Source organism: Lotus japonicus, chromosome 4, assembly GCF_012489685.1.
Source record: "Lotus japonicus ecotype B-129 chromosome 4, LjGifu_v1.2".
Taxonomy (NCBI): Eukaryota; Viridiplantae; Streptophyta; class Magnoliopsida; order Fabales; family Fabaceae; genus Lotus; species Lotus japonicus.
Window position 1 is genome coordinate 79,817,907 of NC_080044.1, and position 18,043 is coordinate 79,835,949.

Sequence of the window (18,043 nt, forward strand, 5' to 3'; positions counted from 1 at the left end):
AGTTATTCATGAGGAGTTCTGGATTGAGAAACCACAATAATGTGCAGCAGCAACAATATGGAATAACAGAACCCATCTCATTGAGTGGACCAACTGAATATGATGTGATCAAGACCCTTGAACTTGAGAAGGTTCTGTTTGTGCTGCTATATAGTGAATTCTTCTTAGTTTTTTAGCTTTTTACAAGTTTTACTTTTGTGCTGAAATTGGACTCCCGATTTTCAGTACTTGCAAGATGCCAGTTTCTATGAGAATCAGCAGGAGACAATTAGTAGGGAGGAAGTGATTGGAAGGCTAGACCAGGTTGAGTTTAGTTTGTTGATAGCATTGAATACTCTCAGTGTGTTTGGTTCTGCATTAGGAATTCTCATAATCACTTATGGGATTAGCTACAAATTAAAGTGTAGCTTCTGGGGTTACTTATGGGATTAGCATTGAATACTCTCAGTGTGTTTGGTTCTGCACTAGGAATTCTCATAATCACTTATGGGATTAACTACAAATTAAAGTGTAGCTTCTGGGGTTTCTGTGCTTCAGATTGTGTGCCCACTGAAAATCCAAACACATTGTGATTGCCATACTGAGAAATTGAGGGAAAGAAAAGAATATAGCTTCTTGGGAGAGAAATGTTCTAGTGCTTATCATTTGTGGAATTGAAATTTTTTATTTGGTTTTTTTATTTCATCTTATCTCATCTATGGCATTCAATGGATCTCCTTATGAATTGATTTGTTTTGGATGTGATGTTGTAAAATGAATTAGATTGTGAAGGTTTGGGTCAAAACCATTAGCCATGCTAAGGAACTTGACAAACAAGTGGTACAAGAAGCAAAGGCCAAGGTTTTTACCTTTGGCTCCTATGGCTTGGGGTATGATTAAGAAGCTGTTTTATTTTCCAAACCCTTCTCACTATCTTTGCATCTTGCATTAAGCTTTGACTATTACCATTTTAATTCAAATTTTGCAGGTGCATGGTCCTGGAGCAGATATAGACGCTATATGTGTGGGACCTATATATGCATCCAGAGATGTATTTTAATTCTTCCCATTCTTTTTATTGCAAATAGGCTTTAAGGTCATATTTCCAACCTGCTAAAGTTGTTATTTGAATTGGCCTTAGAAGGATTTCTTTGGCCAGCTACCTAAAATGTTATCTGAGATGCGAGAAGTAACAGAGTTGCACCCTGTACCTAATGCTTATGTTCCGCTGATGAAGTTCAAGTTCAATGGTGTTTCTATAGATCCCATTTATGCAAGATTATCCTTGTTGGTTATTCCGGAAGGAAGTGATTTATGGGAGATTAATAGGTTCAAGTTGTTCCATACTTCCATCTGTCACTCTTTTAATTTAATTTGAAAGGTGATAATACCTATTGCATACCACTTAATGGTATGTTTTTTCTGTTGTTGGACAGGACTTGGATATTTCACAGGACTCAGTATTACAAAATGCAGATGAACAAACTGTTCGTAGTCTTAATAGTTGTCGAATGACCGATCAAATCTTGCATTTGGTTCCAAATATTCAGGTAATGTATATAAATTTTAAAGACAAGAGAAATTATCTTCAGCTTTCTGTGACTTTCTTCATTGATTGGGTTTCTGTTTATGAAATGCAGAATTTTCAAATGGCATTGAGATGCATCAGGCTATGGGCGAAGTGTTGTGGAGTTTATTCAAATGTATGTCAAAGCTCCTACTCTAGATGATATCTTTGGTGTTCTTTTATGTTTTGGCCTGAATTTATTCACTGCTATTTGTTATGTTCAGATTTTCCTAATGCTTCTTCATATGTTGTGCCCAGGCTACTGGTTTTCTTGGTGGTATAAAGTATAAACTACACATTGCTTGCTCGAATATATCAGCTATTTCCCAATGCACTGCCGAATATGTTAGTGTCTCAGTTTTTCAGGGTATATACTCAGTGGCGTTGGCCAAATCCTGTAATGATTTGTCCTATTGAAGAAGGATCTCTTGGACTTCAAGTTTGGGATCCTAGTAAATATCCTAGGGATAGATCCCATCGGATGCCGATAATTACTCCTGTTTATCCTTGCTGGAATTCTAGTTACAATGTGTCTTCAAGTACATTGCGTATTATGAAGGATGAGTTTCAGAGAGGGAGTGAAATATGTGAGGTATGATTCTTTATTTTGTGCATGTTTGAGCTACGATTCCAGAAATATACTAGCATGTTTGTTGTGTTTTCTGTAAAGGTTGGCCAATACTTTATTAATAATGATTTAATTTATAATTATACATGTTATTGAGATTGCTTAATGAGATGTTTCTGATATTTTTAGGCTATGGAGGCTTGCAAGGCTGATTGGGATACTCTTTTTGTGTCTTATCCCTTTCTTGAAGCTCATAAGAATTATTTGCAGATAGTTATTTCTGCTGAAAATGTGGATGATCTTAGAGAATGGAATGGTTTGGTGAAGTCTCGTCTGCGCATGTTGACATTGAAGGTTTGTGTTGTTAGGGTATGATTGGATACATAGTGAAAAACTATCGTGAATCACCATGATTTTTAACCAAACGAAGTTGTGACTCACCGTGATTTTTCATCGTGTATCCAAACATGCACATAGATCTTTAGATATAAATAACCTTACTTCATTGTCTGTTAAACATCTAGATTGAGAAGCACACTTATGGCATGCTTCAATGCCATCCACATCCTGGTGACTTTTCTGACAAATCAAGACCTTTATACTGCTATTACTTCATGGGTCTGCAACGGAAGCAGGGTCCTTTCAATGAAGGTGAACAATTTGATATAAGATTAGCTATTGAAAAATTTAGGCACACTATCAACATGTACACTCTACGGAAACCTGGAATGGATATCAAGGTCTCCCATATAAAACGCTGAAAGATACCTAACTTTGTCTATCCTGGAGGGGTTCAACCTTCCACCCGCCTAAACTAACTTGGGAGAGAAAGCAAATTCAGAGTTAATTATTTCTGGCAAAGTGGCAATGGTCAAGCAGAAAAGTATCAAGAAGATAAAGTTTGTATTAGGAGCAAATGATGATAGGAAGGGTTGAAGGGAAAGCTAGCACAGGATATATGACTGATGACTTGAGAAATTCTAGGTGATACATCTAGAGAACCTGATGAGCTTGAAGATGATCTTGAGTATAGAAATCAAGTCAGAGATTTTGGTTAACATAAAAAACAACATCCTGGACTCTTCAAACTCAACGTCTGCAGCAGCAGTAGAACCAGTTGTTTCTAAAACAAAAACCACTTGTTGAACTAATCTATATACTCTAGTAGGGCCTTGGAGGAGCTTGAGGGTAACCTCTTAATATATCAATTTAGTACCTCTGCAGCAATAATAGATCATACTACCAGCTTTTCCTAATTGAGTGTGATTGTCTGAAATATGTGTCAAAGTTGCTCAAAACTTGGTCAGATCCGTGTATATTTGCTTCTTGATGTTGGTAGTTATTTTAGTATGTATTAGATAGAACTTGGATGATATCCTTTTCTCAAATGATGTGAGGTTAAAAAACGGTGAGAAATTATCAATATGTTGGTATGAATTTGCATTTCTTATTTTTTCTTTGATTTTACTGATAACTAGTATACCGACCCGGGACCCGTGCCATGCACGGGTAGCTTTTTTCCTAAAATTTTATAAAATTATTATATTTGAAATAATGTGGTAAAATTATATTTGAATTAATTATTATATATTTCTAATCTTTGAATTCTCTTGTGGTTGTTATGTGGTTACGTAATATATTACAATTTATGGCCACCTGAGCTCCGGAGGGACCAAAACCAAACCTTTTGACAAAAGTTAGGGACTAAAGCCCACCTTTACTCCGGCGAGGGACCAATGTCAAACATTTGGTAAAGGTTAGGGACGAAAAACTTATTTAAGCCTAAAATTAAATACTCCACATAGGTGCAATGTTTCGCTTCAATTCCCTTCTATGACAATAAGAAAAAAAAAACCCTTCTTATAATCAAATAAATTTGTCTTGCTATAGGTGTATTGGGGAATTTTTGTTGGGGTTAAAACTGTAGAAATCATACTGTTAGCTGTCATCATATTAAAAGGCAAGATATGTTTACAAAGCTCAAGTTTAAGCAGCCTACCAAACCTCAATTGTATTTCATGAATAGCATGTCGAATAGCATAAGGTATAGAAGTTGTATTGTTCAACGTTGAAAATTAACTTATAAAATCTTGAGACAAACCAAAAACACTAACTTAAAGTGCTCAAAGTCTAATCAATATTCATTTAAGAGAGATTCAAGCAGCAGATGCTCCTTGAACAACAATCATTAAGCTTCCTCCATAATAAATTGCTGAGTACCCTTGCCGTTAGGAAAAGATATCCATGTCTGGAAAGTGGAAACTACATACCAATAATACCCTATCCATGTCTGAAAATTGAGCAATACATTGCTCTAATTACAAAAGTTAATAAATAGAAAAACTAATATCACTAAAGAAAATCTGAGGCCAAATTTTCATTGATAGACCTCAACAACTTAGGACTGCTCCCTACAACCTATGCAGCTTTTACAACTTCAATGCATAAGGATAAACATAAAGCAGCAACCTAGCTGCCTCCATCATTTCCAAGATAAAGGCAATCATATTCTCTAGAAGGCTTCTTCTATATTTCTGTCACATCTTCTCTTAAGTGTATTTCAAGGGGCTCTTCCAAAAAAGAAAATAATCTGAATGATTAATTAATAGAGACATACTAAAGAAGCTAAGTCGGCTTTAATGGAGCTAAAGTGACACCAAAAGCAAAAACATTTCAAATATCTTCCCCAACATGATACAGTGTCCACTACTCCAGCTACGTCCACTCCTCTAGCCTTAGTCAGTCACAGCTTCTACAGCTGCTCTTCCAAACTCCAAGGCTGCTCCATTTATCGCAACTTGTTCAGAATTGGGTGTTAAAGCACTTGTAGTTTTTGTTTACAGAATCAAATAAGTTCTGAAAAATCAATTCAACTTGGAAATGAAGTTAAAAAGTCACTGTTTAGCAACTTTGAAAGCAAGCACCAGAAAGAAATCTTGAGCAAAATGAATACTCAAAGTGCAGAACAAACATAGAATATACGTATATACTAAACTTAGCAAAACGCCATAATCACAGCAAATCAGAAACATAAAAAGCCAGACAAATTTTTTAACTCTAAAGCAATACTCATATTTGTTATTATTGCAGCAACAATGTCTTATAACCACTTAAGAGACCAAAGAAGTGAAGTGCTTTGCAAAATATATCAAAAGCAAGCTATTATCCAAACTTAAAGGTATCCCATAAAGCTTCAGCATTAAAACTTAATTGGACAAAAAACAGTTATCATAAAGGAAATGCTCAAACTCATTCTTTTGGACTTTTCCATGACCCTAGTAGCTATAGAAGAAAATAAATCTACTTCAGCAAATCGTGACACATAAATTCTTATATTAAAATTCAAAGAGCACAATACATTTTCTTTTTGCTCTGCTTTTTTTTTCCTAACAAATGTTACTGAATTATTATCTTTACTGAATCAAGAACCATAATCATCCATCAAAGATGCACCAATTAAGAATTTTTAAGTTGCTTCATGTGGAATTGTGAGATTGCAGTTTATAGGCTTCCATCTCATACAAACATTACAACATGAAAAAAGTAAAGCCCTTCTTTCTTAAAGGTTTTGCAAACAAACCTGAATTCTGAAAGCAACATGAGGTTGCAATTTATAAGTAAAGCTTAAATATTTTCATTCTAATGAGTTCAGCTAGAATATTTTCATAATAATATCAGTTCAGATAAGATCTCATCCTCACTGCCACCTGCAAAATATAAGCTAGAGTAAATCAGTTGACGGTGATATCAGAGATGAAAGGGAATTTCAATAGGGGAGGAACTGAGTGAGGTTCATAAAGGTTTGTGGACCAATGCTTAGTTTAACATAGCACCAACATATTCTTATCCCTTCATTTATGAATGTCTCCTAATCATGAGTATTTCATATTGAATTCACAAACATATAAAGGAAGGGGAAAATCACTTTAGTTCGATAAAAGTCCCGCTCACTCAACATTTCAATCCTCTTGCTCCTCTACATAGAGTCCACCAACCATTATGCACTATCACTAATAATCTTTCAACATATCAACCCATTATAGTAAAGAAGCATAGTTCTAAATCCAAAATACTTTTCTAGCAAAAGCAACATAGTCCCACAGGTCATGTTTTAAGAGAGGCCAAATAAGGATTTTTGACATCATCAGAAAGCTCTTGAAAAGAGAAAAACAATGATTCACAATAAGTGACAATAACCTAGGAAATAAATGCATCGGAAATAAAGGTGGGTCAACCTGAGATATCTTCACACATTTAAGGCTTTGGCAATCTCTTTACCAATAGAAACCAATACCATATGCAACCAAATAGAGCGTTGGCAAAAGCCACAAAGGAACCTGGTTATTCATCACTGAATCAATAACTTCCACACCTGCATATCTTAAAAAAATTAGCACGTAGTGATCATGATCATTATTTTACATACAAAGATGCACTAAAACAATAGAATAATAGAATCGTGCTACTAAGTAGCTCCCAAGACAACAACTTTCCCAAATCATTTATTTTTTTCAAACTTCTTAGCTAATTTGCATATCTAGTCATAGTGCAGCCTTCATTACCATTTTAATAGCCAATAGTTACTTGTTAAATTTCATCTAAATAGCATTACGGATGGGGTGTATTTTAAGTCGTCAGGTGCATGTCCTAAGATTGTCAATAACTCAGCAAGTCCAAGACAGGTTTCCAAAAGCAGACAAAAAAATTCTTAATGGAAAACAATCTATCTCTCAATAATCAAGTTTGAAACAATACTTATGAATGTGTGCATGGTTTGAATATAAAACCAGAGATAAATAACAAACAAAAGCTTAGGGGATATGAGGATCCATTTATCCACAAACACTTACCTACCCTGCCAGATTAACATAATACCCAAAAGTGTCTATTTAAGAGGATCCTGCAAGAAAACAATTAAAATTATAAAAATCAGATTTTGAAGCACAGAATGAGAAAAAAAGTTGCATGATCAGAGGGGAAAGTAACTCTACGCATTATTTCTTTGAGATTAGAAGGTAGCATCTCTGCAAAATTGGTATAACCTTTAAAGACAGGAAGTTCCAAAACCTTGTAGTGTAGTTTAGACAAATCTCAATCACTAAACCACAAACACCGTAATCGCTCAAATGTGACTATGTGAGTAATACATGTAAATTATATATTATACACGTGTACAATTAAACACGTGATTAGTTTAGTCTGTTAGTTAGTTTCTAATTCTGTTAGTTTGTTAGGTTTGTTGTTAGTGCAGTTAGAAGAGTCTCTCTTAGATTCTGTTAGATTAGCACTTGTATAAATAGCTGATTCAATCAATGAAATATTATCTGATTCAGAATCTATCAAATTTCTCTCAATAGTGAGAGTCTGAGATATGTGGTGGAGATGATAGAGCAAACCAACTTACCCTACCCGTTTTAGGAAAAGAAACCGTATGAGAGAGACCTCCTTTTGCAGAGAATTTCCTCCATACCTTCATCGTCTTAGCATTTCCCAGGACATGCAACAGAATAACATCTGCAAGGAGGGGAATAGCATCTTCTTCCTTGTTGACAATTACATCTGTCGTGAAAAAAGAAAAAAGAAAAATTTCACTAAGCTAAGCACATATATGATGGTAGGTCTTACATGAAAATTCCACAATAACGAAATTGGATAAGTGCTGAATCTAGCACGGTTGAGAACTCACCTTTGGCTCGATCATCGACTTCCAAATACTACTTTTGTATGAAGCACGTTTAGAGTTCAGATGTGAGGAATTGAGAAGATTGCAAATCATCTAATTCATCCCTATTTATACTATGTTGCAGAAAGGTGCTGCAAAAAATTTAAATTTCAAATTTTGAATTAAACACATCTTACCAGCAAAACTTCACATGATTTCAAAAGCAAAGTGTGCATTAGGCTTAGAGAGGGTTCGGTTTCCGAAGGTCTAGGCTGCTAAAGTTCATCCTTGCAGCAGAAAGAAGACAAATGAAGAAAAAAACGTGTCTATTTTCTAATTGGATGGTTGTGGGTGGTTTACTAAATGGATAAAGATCAAATATGGTGAACCACTTAAATTTGAATCAATGCATGTTTTTTTTTGGTACACCAATTCATGTTCCACGTGTTGAATTCTAAAACTTGCCAAAAATAGTAATTCAAATTTCATTTAGAATTTTTTTTAATAATTCTGCTAACGTGGCGCAAGAATGGGGTGGTTCCTCTAGGCAAACTTTCCTTCTAATGGTTTCCCCTTTTATTTATATAATATAATATTTATTTATATTTATTTATTTATTTATATATATTGAGATGAGATGAGAGAATCAAATTGACATACTAGTAGCAAAGTACACAAAAGACATACAAGTTTGTATTTTCATTCTCTACATTCAAGCCCCTATCAACAAAAAATTTGCTTCACTGCCATCATTCACAATGGACAAAACATGCACATATGAACATTAGATTCATTGCAAGTAACCATTACGGACTTCAAAAAATGTAACAGACGCTTCTCTATGGGGAAGAATGACTCCATATTAAATAACTTTGACTATGCAGCTGACTTACTACATGTATCATTTCTGAAAAAACAAAATTGGCCTATTGAAACCAGCCTTGCTACCAGTCAACCCTGAAGTGATATCTTCTACTGTTCTAAATCCAATCTACAATGAGTTAAATATTGCCTGTTAGAATCTGAATAAGAGTGTAATAAATAGGCAAAGAAGAAGAAATGCTTGTTTATTGCTAGTTGAGCAAACTTGAAATATGGAAAGCAACATTCCAAACAAATACTTGATACAAACCTTATCTAGCAGTATTTCCTGAAACTGTTCTGGACGAAACATAATATTGCGGAAGTTGGCAATGGTGGTCTGCATAATGAAAAAAAAAAATTATTTGATAACCCCATTTCTTATATTTAGCAAGTGATATCTGGCTAGGGGTAAGGAAACTTAAAAGCATAACAAAAAATTCAAACATTTGCAATTTGATAATGCACTAATGCATTAGTTGTTCCCCGAACATAAAATAGAATAGAACTATGGACGAACAAAAACAGAAGGACGTCTATCCATTTAAGCTAAGATTTGCTTTGTTCACAAGCAAAACCCTAAACAGCATAGAGTAAGATTTCAGGAAATGATTCCACGCCATGCAGAAAATTTACAAAATGAATAGTTCCAAGAAATTTCTAGAGTAAATTTAATAAGTTAGCTAGGTTTCCCCTTCTCAGAACTCTTTGAAATATAAGATTGATAGTCACAAAAGGCAAGCTAATTGTTACCTCAGAGACATTACGATTGCTTACATATGACTTCCATGGCTGAGGTTCCAACACAAAAATGTCACCCTGCTCAGAAGATAAAAGGTTTTACATATACAACATAATAGATTTAAAGAAATGTAGGGATGTTCGTGCGTGGTTTACCAGAGAACATGTGCACTACTAATCAGTCAAGTTAAGAAATGAATCATAGCCGGAACAGATAGAAGAACAGAAAAAAGGCATTGGAATAGAGTGGAGACATGGGGCCTTGAGAAAGAGTGCAGAAGAAAGCATCCATGATTACCGAGATAAATAGAATAGAAGGCGATGGTTGTGGGCTGTTTAGAATAGAACATATGCGGCCATGAATTTTAGTCTAATTCTTAATTCACCATATAAACCACTTCCTATAGCTAGATAGGTCCCATATATCATGCCTTTTTCTTTGTCCAACAACACTTTTTATATAAGCAATTAAGACTTCAAAGAGTAGATGGAAGGAGATGATACTTACAGGTTTGAGCAGCTTCCAAGTCTCTGAAAATAATGTAATTAAACCGTCATCCCCCCAATTTAGATGTATCCATTTTGAGACACTCAAACTGCATGTCAGAAGGTAATTTATTTTCTCACAGATGCATTGGATATTAATTTAAATAATCATATTCAAATAATATGAATTTCATAGCAGAGAGGACATGTCAAGCAAATAAATGAAAATGAAGCAAAGGCTTGACAAATATGAAGGCAAGTGCACTCAAGCTGGAAAGGGCAAATTTTATAAATTCTGGGCATTAAAACATACAAAACTATAACATGAAGGTAATCCATTCAGATAGCAACTATCATGAAGAAGTCAACCCAAAAAAAGGCTGGAAAGGACCTCAAAAAGAAATTTCAAAGACACAATTTTAAACAGGACTGTTAGCATCCTAAAAGACACAGGGACTGGCAAATTTCTACCTTCCTCCCTTACAAAGTTTTATTTAGTTAAAATAAAAACCAACAACAACTTACCAAAGAATTGTATCATAGTGCTCTCCAGGTGGGTGTCAACTCTGAACAAAATTCTCTCGTTTAAATGAAACTATATCCATCAGATCAATTTTCTCCGAAGAAGATGGTTCTTTTGAAGTCTCATATGTATCGGCATTAGACACCACCGCAACATTGTTCTCTGAATTATCTGCATGGTCCTTGTCCTTGACCACTAAACTACAGCCACTGCATGATATCCTGCGTCCAATAGTTTTATGTATTACATACGTTTCTAACACTGCCCTCAAAATCAAAACCCGCGACGGCGACGGCTCCTTTTGCCCCACAAATGGACTTCAAGAAGGCTCTGCTCACCGCCACCGCCACTGCATTCCCTCACCGCTCTCTATGCCGCCGCAGGCAGAGGAAGCAGCGACGAAGAAGGTTGCTGTCGCAACGCACACTTCTCACCCCTCTCCGCCGAACGAAGTGTCACCTCTCCGGCCACCTCAGCGCCCAAACGCACCGCCACCGCCACTGCATTCCCTCACCTCTCTCCGCCGCCGCAGGCAGAGTAAGCGGCGAGGAAGAAGGTTGCTCTCGCAACACACACTTCTCACCCCTCTCCGGCCACCTCAGCGCCCAAACGCACCGCCACTGCATTCCCTCACCTCTCTCCGCCGCCGCAGGCAGAGGAAGCGGCGACAAAGAAGGTTGCTCTTGCAACGCACACCCCTAACCCCTCTCCGCCGAACGAAGTCAAGAAAAAGGTTAGAGGTCTGAAAGTTAGTAAGATAATTTTTATTCAAATAATAGAAAATAAATAACTCATCTAAACTTTACACACCAGTGAATTTTCCTTGACAGCATAATAATTCTGCAAAAAAACTTGAACTTGAGTGGTGAGATCAGTTTCGATCTCACGAGACATTAAATGTTAAAGAAGTTACAAACTTCAATTTATGGTCCATGCTTCCATAGCTTAAAGCCTCAAAACAGCGTCGAAAACACGAGAGAATAACTCCTTAGCTAAAATGACACAGTACAAAGTCTTTTGAAAGCTAATGCATATAGATCTGAAATGAGTTTACTGTGACCTCATAAAGCCTAACTTCTTAACAGCTAAAATAGAGAATTGATATGCTAGATCAGAAACATCCCAAGAGAGTACTTACAACATACTGACTCTAGATTTTTTTTTCTTAGTTGAAGGCCTTGAGCATCCACAAAAACACCTTTTATTGTGCTTTTGCCCACTTCTCCTACCATGGTGAATGAAGTCCCTCAGCAACACCTCTCAGTGTCCAGAGATTATGCTTTTCCCCTTGCTCTTCTTTTCGTCAGCCAATTTCAGCAGAATATATTGTATGCACTGCACTTTAAACTACAATCTTCCTATATGTTCAAAACCTTTTGATACCTGCTCCATCACTCTTTTTCTTTGGACGTGTATGCTCTTTTCCATCTCAGCTGAAGTCTGTTCAGACATGGGGCAATCTCATTGACATCCTTTGTCAGTTGATCGTTGGTATCAACTAATTTCCCAACAGCTCCTTCAACTTCTTCTATTCATCTTTTGACTATTTCATATTCAGTGTCATCTCCCTGCTTGCCTCTCTTCTTTTTTCTCCATTTTTGTTTTCAAATCTTGCACAATCATCTTAAGAGTCAGTTTCGGCAAATCCGAGACAAGCCTCTCCAATATGTTTCTCCTCTTGCCATCTTGAGGTCATTCTTTTATACTTATTGACAACTGAAGCTTGTGAACACCCAATTCCTTTTCTGCTTTCAATTCTGAAGGGGTATTTAGGATTTTACCTGAATTATCTGACTGATGAGCCATGATAACATCCACTGTTATCAACACCCAAATCCTTTTCTGCTTCCTTTTCTAACTTTCTTTCGTACATCTAATTTCACAGATACCATAATTGGAGAACCAAGACTGTTTCAAAAGAAAAATTGTTCATACGGTATTCAAGATCCTTTTTGTTAAAAACAACTAAGTGCAATATCTAGACACCCCAACCTATTAATGCTTCCAAAGAGACACAATCCCAACTAAACCAAAACAATACCTAAAAAACCATAAAACACCCTAAAATATCAGCTCTAGCAGCATTATAACATCAAACAATAGCTTTTGAGAAGATCAAGATAAACTTTAAAAGCACTTGCAACCAACACATAACCAATTTCACCAAATTTAGAGTTTAGCACACACAACTCAGAATGATGTTTTGTTATACAAAGATGCTAAAATGTAAAAGAGAGTAAAATAGGGTCATGAATTATAACACATTAACACCTATGTCCAATCTGCAAGGAAATAAAGAAAAGGAAACAGTATCCATGCAAGCAAATCCAATAAATTAATGTTAGTTATGACATTACTTTTTAAAGTTAATTCCAATAAGAGGAAATCTTTTCATACAACTATTCACAAAAACTTGTGATCAAAGCTCTTCCACTCACTTGATCCTAAAAATACTTTTAGGAGCACTCTCTTGTGATCAATATTTCAGGATCTTTCCGGGTACCTGCACTTTATCTAAAGTCACAAGTGCAGGTACCTCCCAGAAATTCTGGAAACTCACTATGATGCAGTGGCCATTAGGATGGGGGGGGAAGAGTATAAAATGGAAAACTCTAACCCACTAAAAGATGAACATGTTAAAAAAAATAGATATTCAGTAACCGGCAATGGCATCAATCATTTCAAGCAATTTTCTAAGATACTTGTTTCCAAGAACCTAAATAAAATTTCCAAAGCAGCATCAAGCAATGTGAACAGCCTTATGTATCATTAAATAGAGCTTTAAACAGCTAGAACTTAGAAGAAGACAACATTTTTAAATAGGTAGGACATGAGAGATCGAACCTCATGGTAAATCAACCTTCAGCCTTCATGGTGAAGTTGTTAATAATTAAGATCCTATAACAAACAAATGATTTATAGAACTTTAGTTTGCTGCAAATGTAAATAGAAAGAGGAATAATTTCAGGTATCATACTACTCATTTAACATCTAAGATCCGGGTGCCTGAATCTATGTACCTCTTGGCAGCAATAGCCCAACACGAAACTTCATTGCAACTCTTGCACATGGTACCTCGCAGATCTGTACAGTACACACTTTAGTTGCATTGAAACTCTTGCTTCTCCAAATTTTCACATCACATTGCAGAAGCAATGGTAAGTTCTGGGAGGAAACTATTGCAGAATTAAGGAAGGAAACTGTTGCAACAATGAAAAACAGCCACTTTGGTCCCTGACTGTGTTCACTTATGACGGAGTGGTCCTCATACTTTGAAAATGGTAGTTTTTCATCCCTAAATGAGTAAATGTGTTGCTGTCCATCCCGTTCGTACCAAAATGGTTGTTTACTCGATGAAAAACTCTAGCAGAGGGATATCAACTAACGAGTAAATGAAAGAGAGAGAGTGAGAGAGAAGATAAGGGAGAAATTTTTCAATATTCATTAGATAATCCTTGTCAGCATATTTCCTTACATTATATGGGTTCACAACAGTCTGGGCCTTTTAGGAAGGTCCAACATATCTAAGTGGCCCAATTCACAATAATAAAAGAGGAAATACATTTTCTTGTATTATTTAAAGCAAAAAAATTCTCCTTCAGTAGTAATCAGTGAAATCATTCAAATATGTTGCTCTCTTGGGCCTAAGATGTGTGACTGAAGGAATAGGCCCGTTTGCATGTGCAAAAGATATGTTATTATTCCCACAGTAAGTTTTGAAAATTTAAATAACCTAATTAAGAAGGGTGTGATTTTTTTTTTGAACGTAGGGTGTGATTTTCAATATGGTAAATCCAAGTTGCTTAGCTCTAGTTTGAGAGCTCAGGTGACTGGTCGAAGACTAGCGGTGGTGAGCAAGAGCCAGGTCTCCTCCAGCAATTCTACACATAAAGGGGATGTGAAAAGGGTCCTTGATCCGGAATTACTAAAGAGGTTTGAACGTCTCTCTATGGGGAGAAGAAACCATGCTAGTGCTAGTGGGTGTGACACCAGGAAGGAGATAAGAGAAAGTGTTGTTGAAAAGGACGTTCATAATGAGAAAGGGGTCTCTCTCCAATCATTGGGAGCAGGTGTTGGGGACTTTTCTCTCCCCATTCCCGAGGCTTTACAGTTGGACCATGTGCAGCATAGTAATCAAGGTTCCCAAGAGACAAAAGGTGAAGATACGGGGACAATCAACAAAGACATGGTGGCGGACAAACCATTGTTCATTAAAGGACTTCCTGAAAAGGTGGTGGTAGATCCCGACAAGGACACTAAATCCCTGAAAGTTACAGATGGGGGAATTTCAGGAAATGGATCCGTGCAGGGACATAGCTCCTCTCCCAATAATCCGGGCCATGCAAAGACAGGTGGAAGTAAATGGCATAGGCGTGCTCGGGGCTTGGCGAAAGGGGATGAGTCGGAAGGTAAGGAGGTAGCAGTGCAGAAGAGAAAAAGTGATGGAGGGAGTACACAACTAGAGGAAGATGACACACAAGGATTGGGGAAGCAACAAAAGCTTGCCCATCCTTTTTACCTTGAACCATCGGCGATGCTGGAGGGCCAGCATTGTCGGACACAATGAAACTACTAAGCTGAAACTGTCGGGGGCTTGGGAACCTACCGGCAGTGCGAGCTCTAACAAAGCTCGTCCAAGAAGAAGCTCCTGACATTGTCTTCCTTATTGAAACGAAGAGGAGGACTGTGGAAATGGAAAAAATTCGTAAGAGAATCGGTTTGGAGAATATGTTGGTGAAGGATTGTGTTGGGTCGCAAGGTAGAGCGGGTGGTTTAGCCATGATATGGAGGGCAGGAACAGAACTGGAGTTGATGTCTTGGTCACAGTATCATATTTGCATGAGATGGAAGCAAGCAGGGGAAGAGGATGTGGCGGTGGTGGGTTTCTATGGACACCCTGAAGAGAGACATCGTGAGGGGTCCTGGGATTTATTGAGAGCCATTAAACAGGAAGTGCAACATATGGGTTGGTTGTGTGTTGGTGACTTCAACGCCATCCTATCCAACAAGGAAAAGCGAGGGGGTGTGCAAAGATCTTTTTCCCAACTAGAGCATTTCAGACAATGCGTTTTAGATTGCTCTCTAATAGTTGTGGGCTTTGAGGGAATTCCTTTTACTTGGACAAATGGCAGAACATACGAACATAATATCCAAGCAAGATTGGATAGATGTTTTGCTAATGAGGGTTTCTTGTGTCGGTGGGAAGGAGTGATGGTACAACGTGGTATCCAGTTCTTGTCTGATCACACTCCTTTGATCATCTCAATCCACCGCACTCGAGCAGAGAATAAAAAGAGGAAATGGAACATAATCTTTCGAATGAACGAGCATTTGTACAACGACGCTGAGCTGGAAGAACACTTATCTTGGGCATGGAGGGGAGGGGGACAGGAGTGCAATGATAAGATTAAAGCAGTTCAGGAGTGCGTAAAAAATTATGAAACGGTAAACGGCAGACTGGGAAAACAGTTGAAGGAAATGCGTGAGAAATTAAAGAAGGCTCAAGGATGGGAGCAAACTGCTGTGAATGTGGAGAGGAGGAAAGCTTTAGAAAAACAGTATGCAGAATTGCTCGAACAAGAAGAGGTTTACTGGAGACAAAGATCAAGGGTTGTGTGGCTAAGAGATGGGGATAAAAACACTAAGTTTTTCCATGGGAAAGCTAATCAGAGGCAGAAGGTAAATAGGATAAAAAAGATCAAAGATGAGCATGGGAATTGGGTTTACGGTGGGGAGGCTATTTCCCAGGTGATGCAAAAAAAATTTGAATCCTTGTTTAGCACCTCCTCTCCCTCTGATATTTCTCTTGCATGCTCAACCATCTCTCAATCTTTTAGTGAGGAGGCGGTGGTCAAATTGAGTAAGCCTTTTTCAGGAGAGGAAGTAAAACAGGCTCTATTTATGATGCAGCCTTCCAAATCCCCAGGCCCAGATGGATTTCCGGCTGGTTTTTTTCAGCGGTACTGGCATATTACAGGAGGTGATTTTACGAGCTTGGTTTTAGCTATTCTTAATGACGGAAGGGACCCATCGGAGGTAAACCATACCTTTATCTGCCTAAATCCAAAGGTGAAAAATCCTGAAACTCCTAAAGAGTTGAGACCCATAAGTCTTTGTAATGTGTTGATGAAGGTGGTGACTAAATGCATTGCTAATAGAATGAAGAATTTTCTTGATGGGGTGGTGGGAGAGCAATAGAGTGCTTTCGTTCCAGGTCGTCAGATCACAGATAATGCTTTGGCGGGATTTGAGGTATTTCACTACATGAAAGGAAGAAGAGGGAAAACGGGATTCATGGCCTTGAAGCTTGATATGTCGAAGGCGTATGACAGAGTGGAGTGGGATTTTCTTCGGATGGTGTTGTCCAAGTTGAGATTCCCACCACCTTTCGTAGAGCTCATAATGAGGTGTGTCTCAACCGTTTCATATGGAATTTTGGTAAATGGAGAGCCTTCCAAATGGTTCAAGCCACAAAGGGGACTCCGACAAGGTGATCCACTTTCTCCTTATTTATTCATTCTTTGTGTGGAGGCATTTTCAGGTTTGATTTTAAAACAAGTGGAGAATAGGAGAATTCATGGGGTGACTGTGGCTAGAGGGGCTCCTGAAATTAGCCATCTTTTCTTTGCTGATGATAGCCTAATCTTCTAAAGAGCCACCATGGATGAAGCTTTGAGTGTGATGAATACAATCAGGACTTATGAAAGAGCTTCTGGACAATTAGTTAACTTAGATAAGTCAGAGGTCATGTTTAGCCAAAATGTGCCAGATAACCAGAAAGTTATGATCCGTGAGAGGATGTGTGTTAAGGCTGTTGCGACTCATGACAAATATCTGGGTTTACCTACCATCATTGGAAAGTCCAAGAAGCAAGTCTTTGAAAGGGTACAGGAAAGGATGTGGAAAAAGCTCAAAGGTTGGAAGGAGCAAACTTTATCTAGAGCGGGCAAGGAGGTTCTGCTAAAATCAGTTGCTCAAGCGATTCCTACATATATTATGAGTTGCTTCAGATTGCCAGTAGGGGTGTGCCAGAAAATGGAGACAATGTGTGCAAAATTTTGGTGGGGCCAACGGGAAAATGAAAGGAAAATCCACTGGAATAGCTGGAGGAATTTGTGCAAACCCAAATCACAAGGGGGACTTGGCTTCCGGAATATAGAAGACTTCAATACAGCACTTCTGGGTAAGCAGTACTGGAGGATCCTTTCAAATCCTGAGTCGTTGCTAGCACGCATGTGGAAAGCTAGGTACTTCCCTAGGACATCTATCCTGGAGGCTTCTTTGGGACACAACCCAAGTTACTCTTGGCGTAGTGTATGGGGGGTACATAAGGAGATGAAGGAGGGGTTGAAGTGGATAGTTGGTGATGGAAGGGAGATTAAAATTTGGGGTGATGCTTGACTGCCCGGTACCTCTGCAGGGCGTCTTCTATCATAACCTCGAGGAGATCTAGAACTTAACATGGTAATGGATCTTATGCATGCAACTCTTGGATTGATGAAATTGATGACGGATGCACTAGAAGATTTAAAGCGTGCCTAAGCACTAACCTTTAGGTTCAATTCGCCCCCACCAATTAATGTATATTGGATGCAATTGAGATAAACCGGCGAATTCCCTTCAGGATACTATGAATCCCTTGATGTGGTTTGCACT

At 37.7% G+C, this 18,043-nt stretch overlaps 1 protein-coding gene and 2 pseudogenes across 2 annotated transcripts; 2 read left to right on the forward strand and 1 right to left on the reverse strand.

Annotated features, from left to right (window-relative positions):
• LOC130710514 (nuclear poly(A) polymerase 1-like) lies at positions 1 to 3,181 on the forward strand (annotated as a pseudogene).
• Positions 3,182 to 4,254: 1,073 nt separating this feature from the next.
• Positions 4,255 to 10,706, reverse strand: LOC130713433 (probable RNA methyltransferase At5g51130; annotated as a pseudogene). Its single transcript, XR_009010919.1, has 8 exons — positions 10,390 to 10,706; positions 9,887 to 9,974; positions 9,391 to 9,456; positions 8,909 to 8,977; positions 8,670 to 8,767; positions 7,801 to 7,928; positions 7,519 to 7,673; positions 4,255 to 7,014 (listed from the first exon to the last, which is right to left on the reverse strand). The product of XR_009010919.1 is annotated as a probable RNA methyltransferase At5g51130 (transcript).
• A 6,341-nt stretch (positions 10,707 to 17,047) lies between these two features.
• On the forward strand, positions 17,048 to 17,788 carry LOC130713434 (uncharacterized mitochondrial protein AtMg00310-like). Its single transcript, XM_057563201.1, has one exon. It carries the CDS (start codon positions 17,048 to 17,050, stop codon positions 17,786 to 17,788), a length of 741 nt encoding a protein of 246 aa, XP_057419184.1.
• The last annotated feature ends 255 nt before the right edge of the window (positions 17,789 to 18,043 follow it).

What these genes read in the sequence shown, in the direction of transcription:
- LOC130713434 (XM_057563201.1), top strand. Translation starts at nt 17,048, where the DNA reads ATGGATGAAGCTTTGAGTGTGATGAATACAATCAGGACTTATGAAAGA.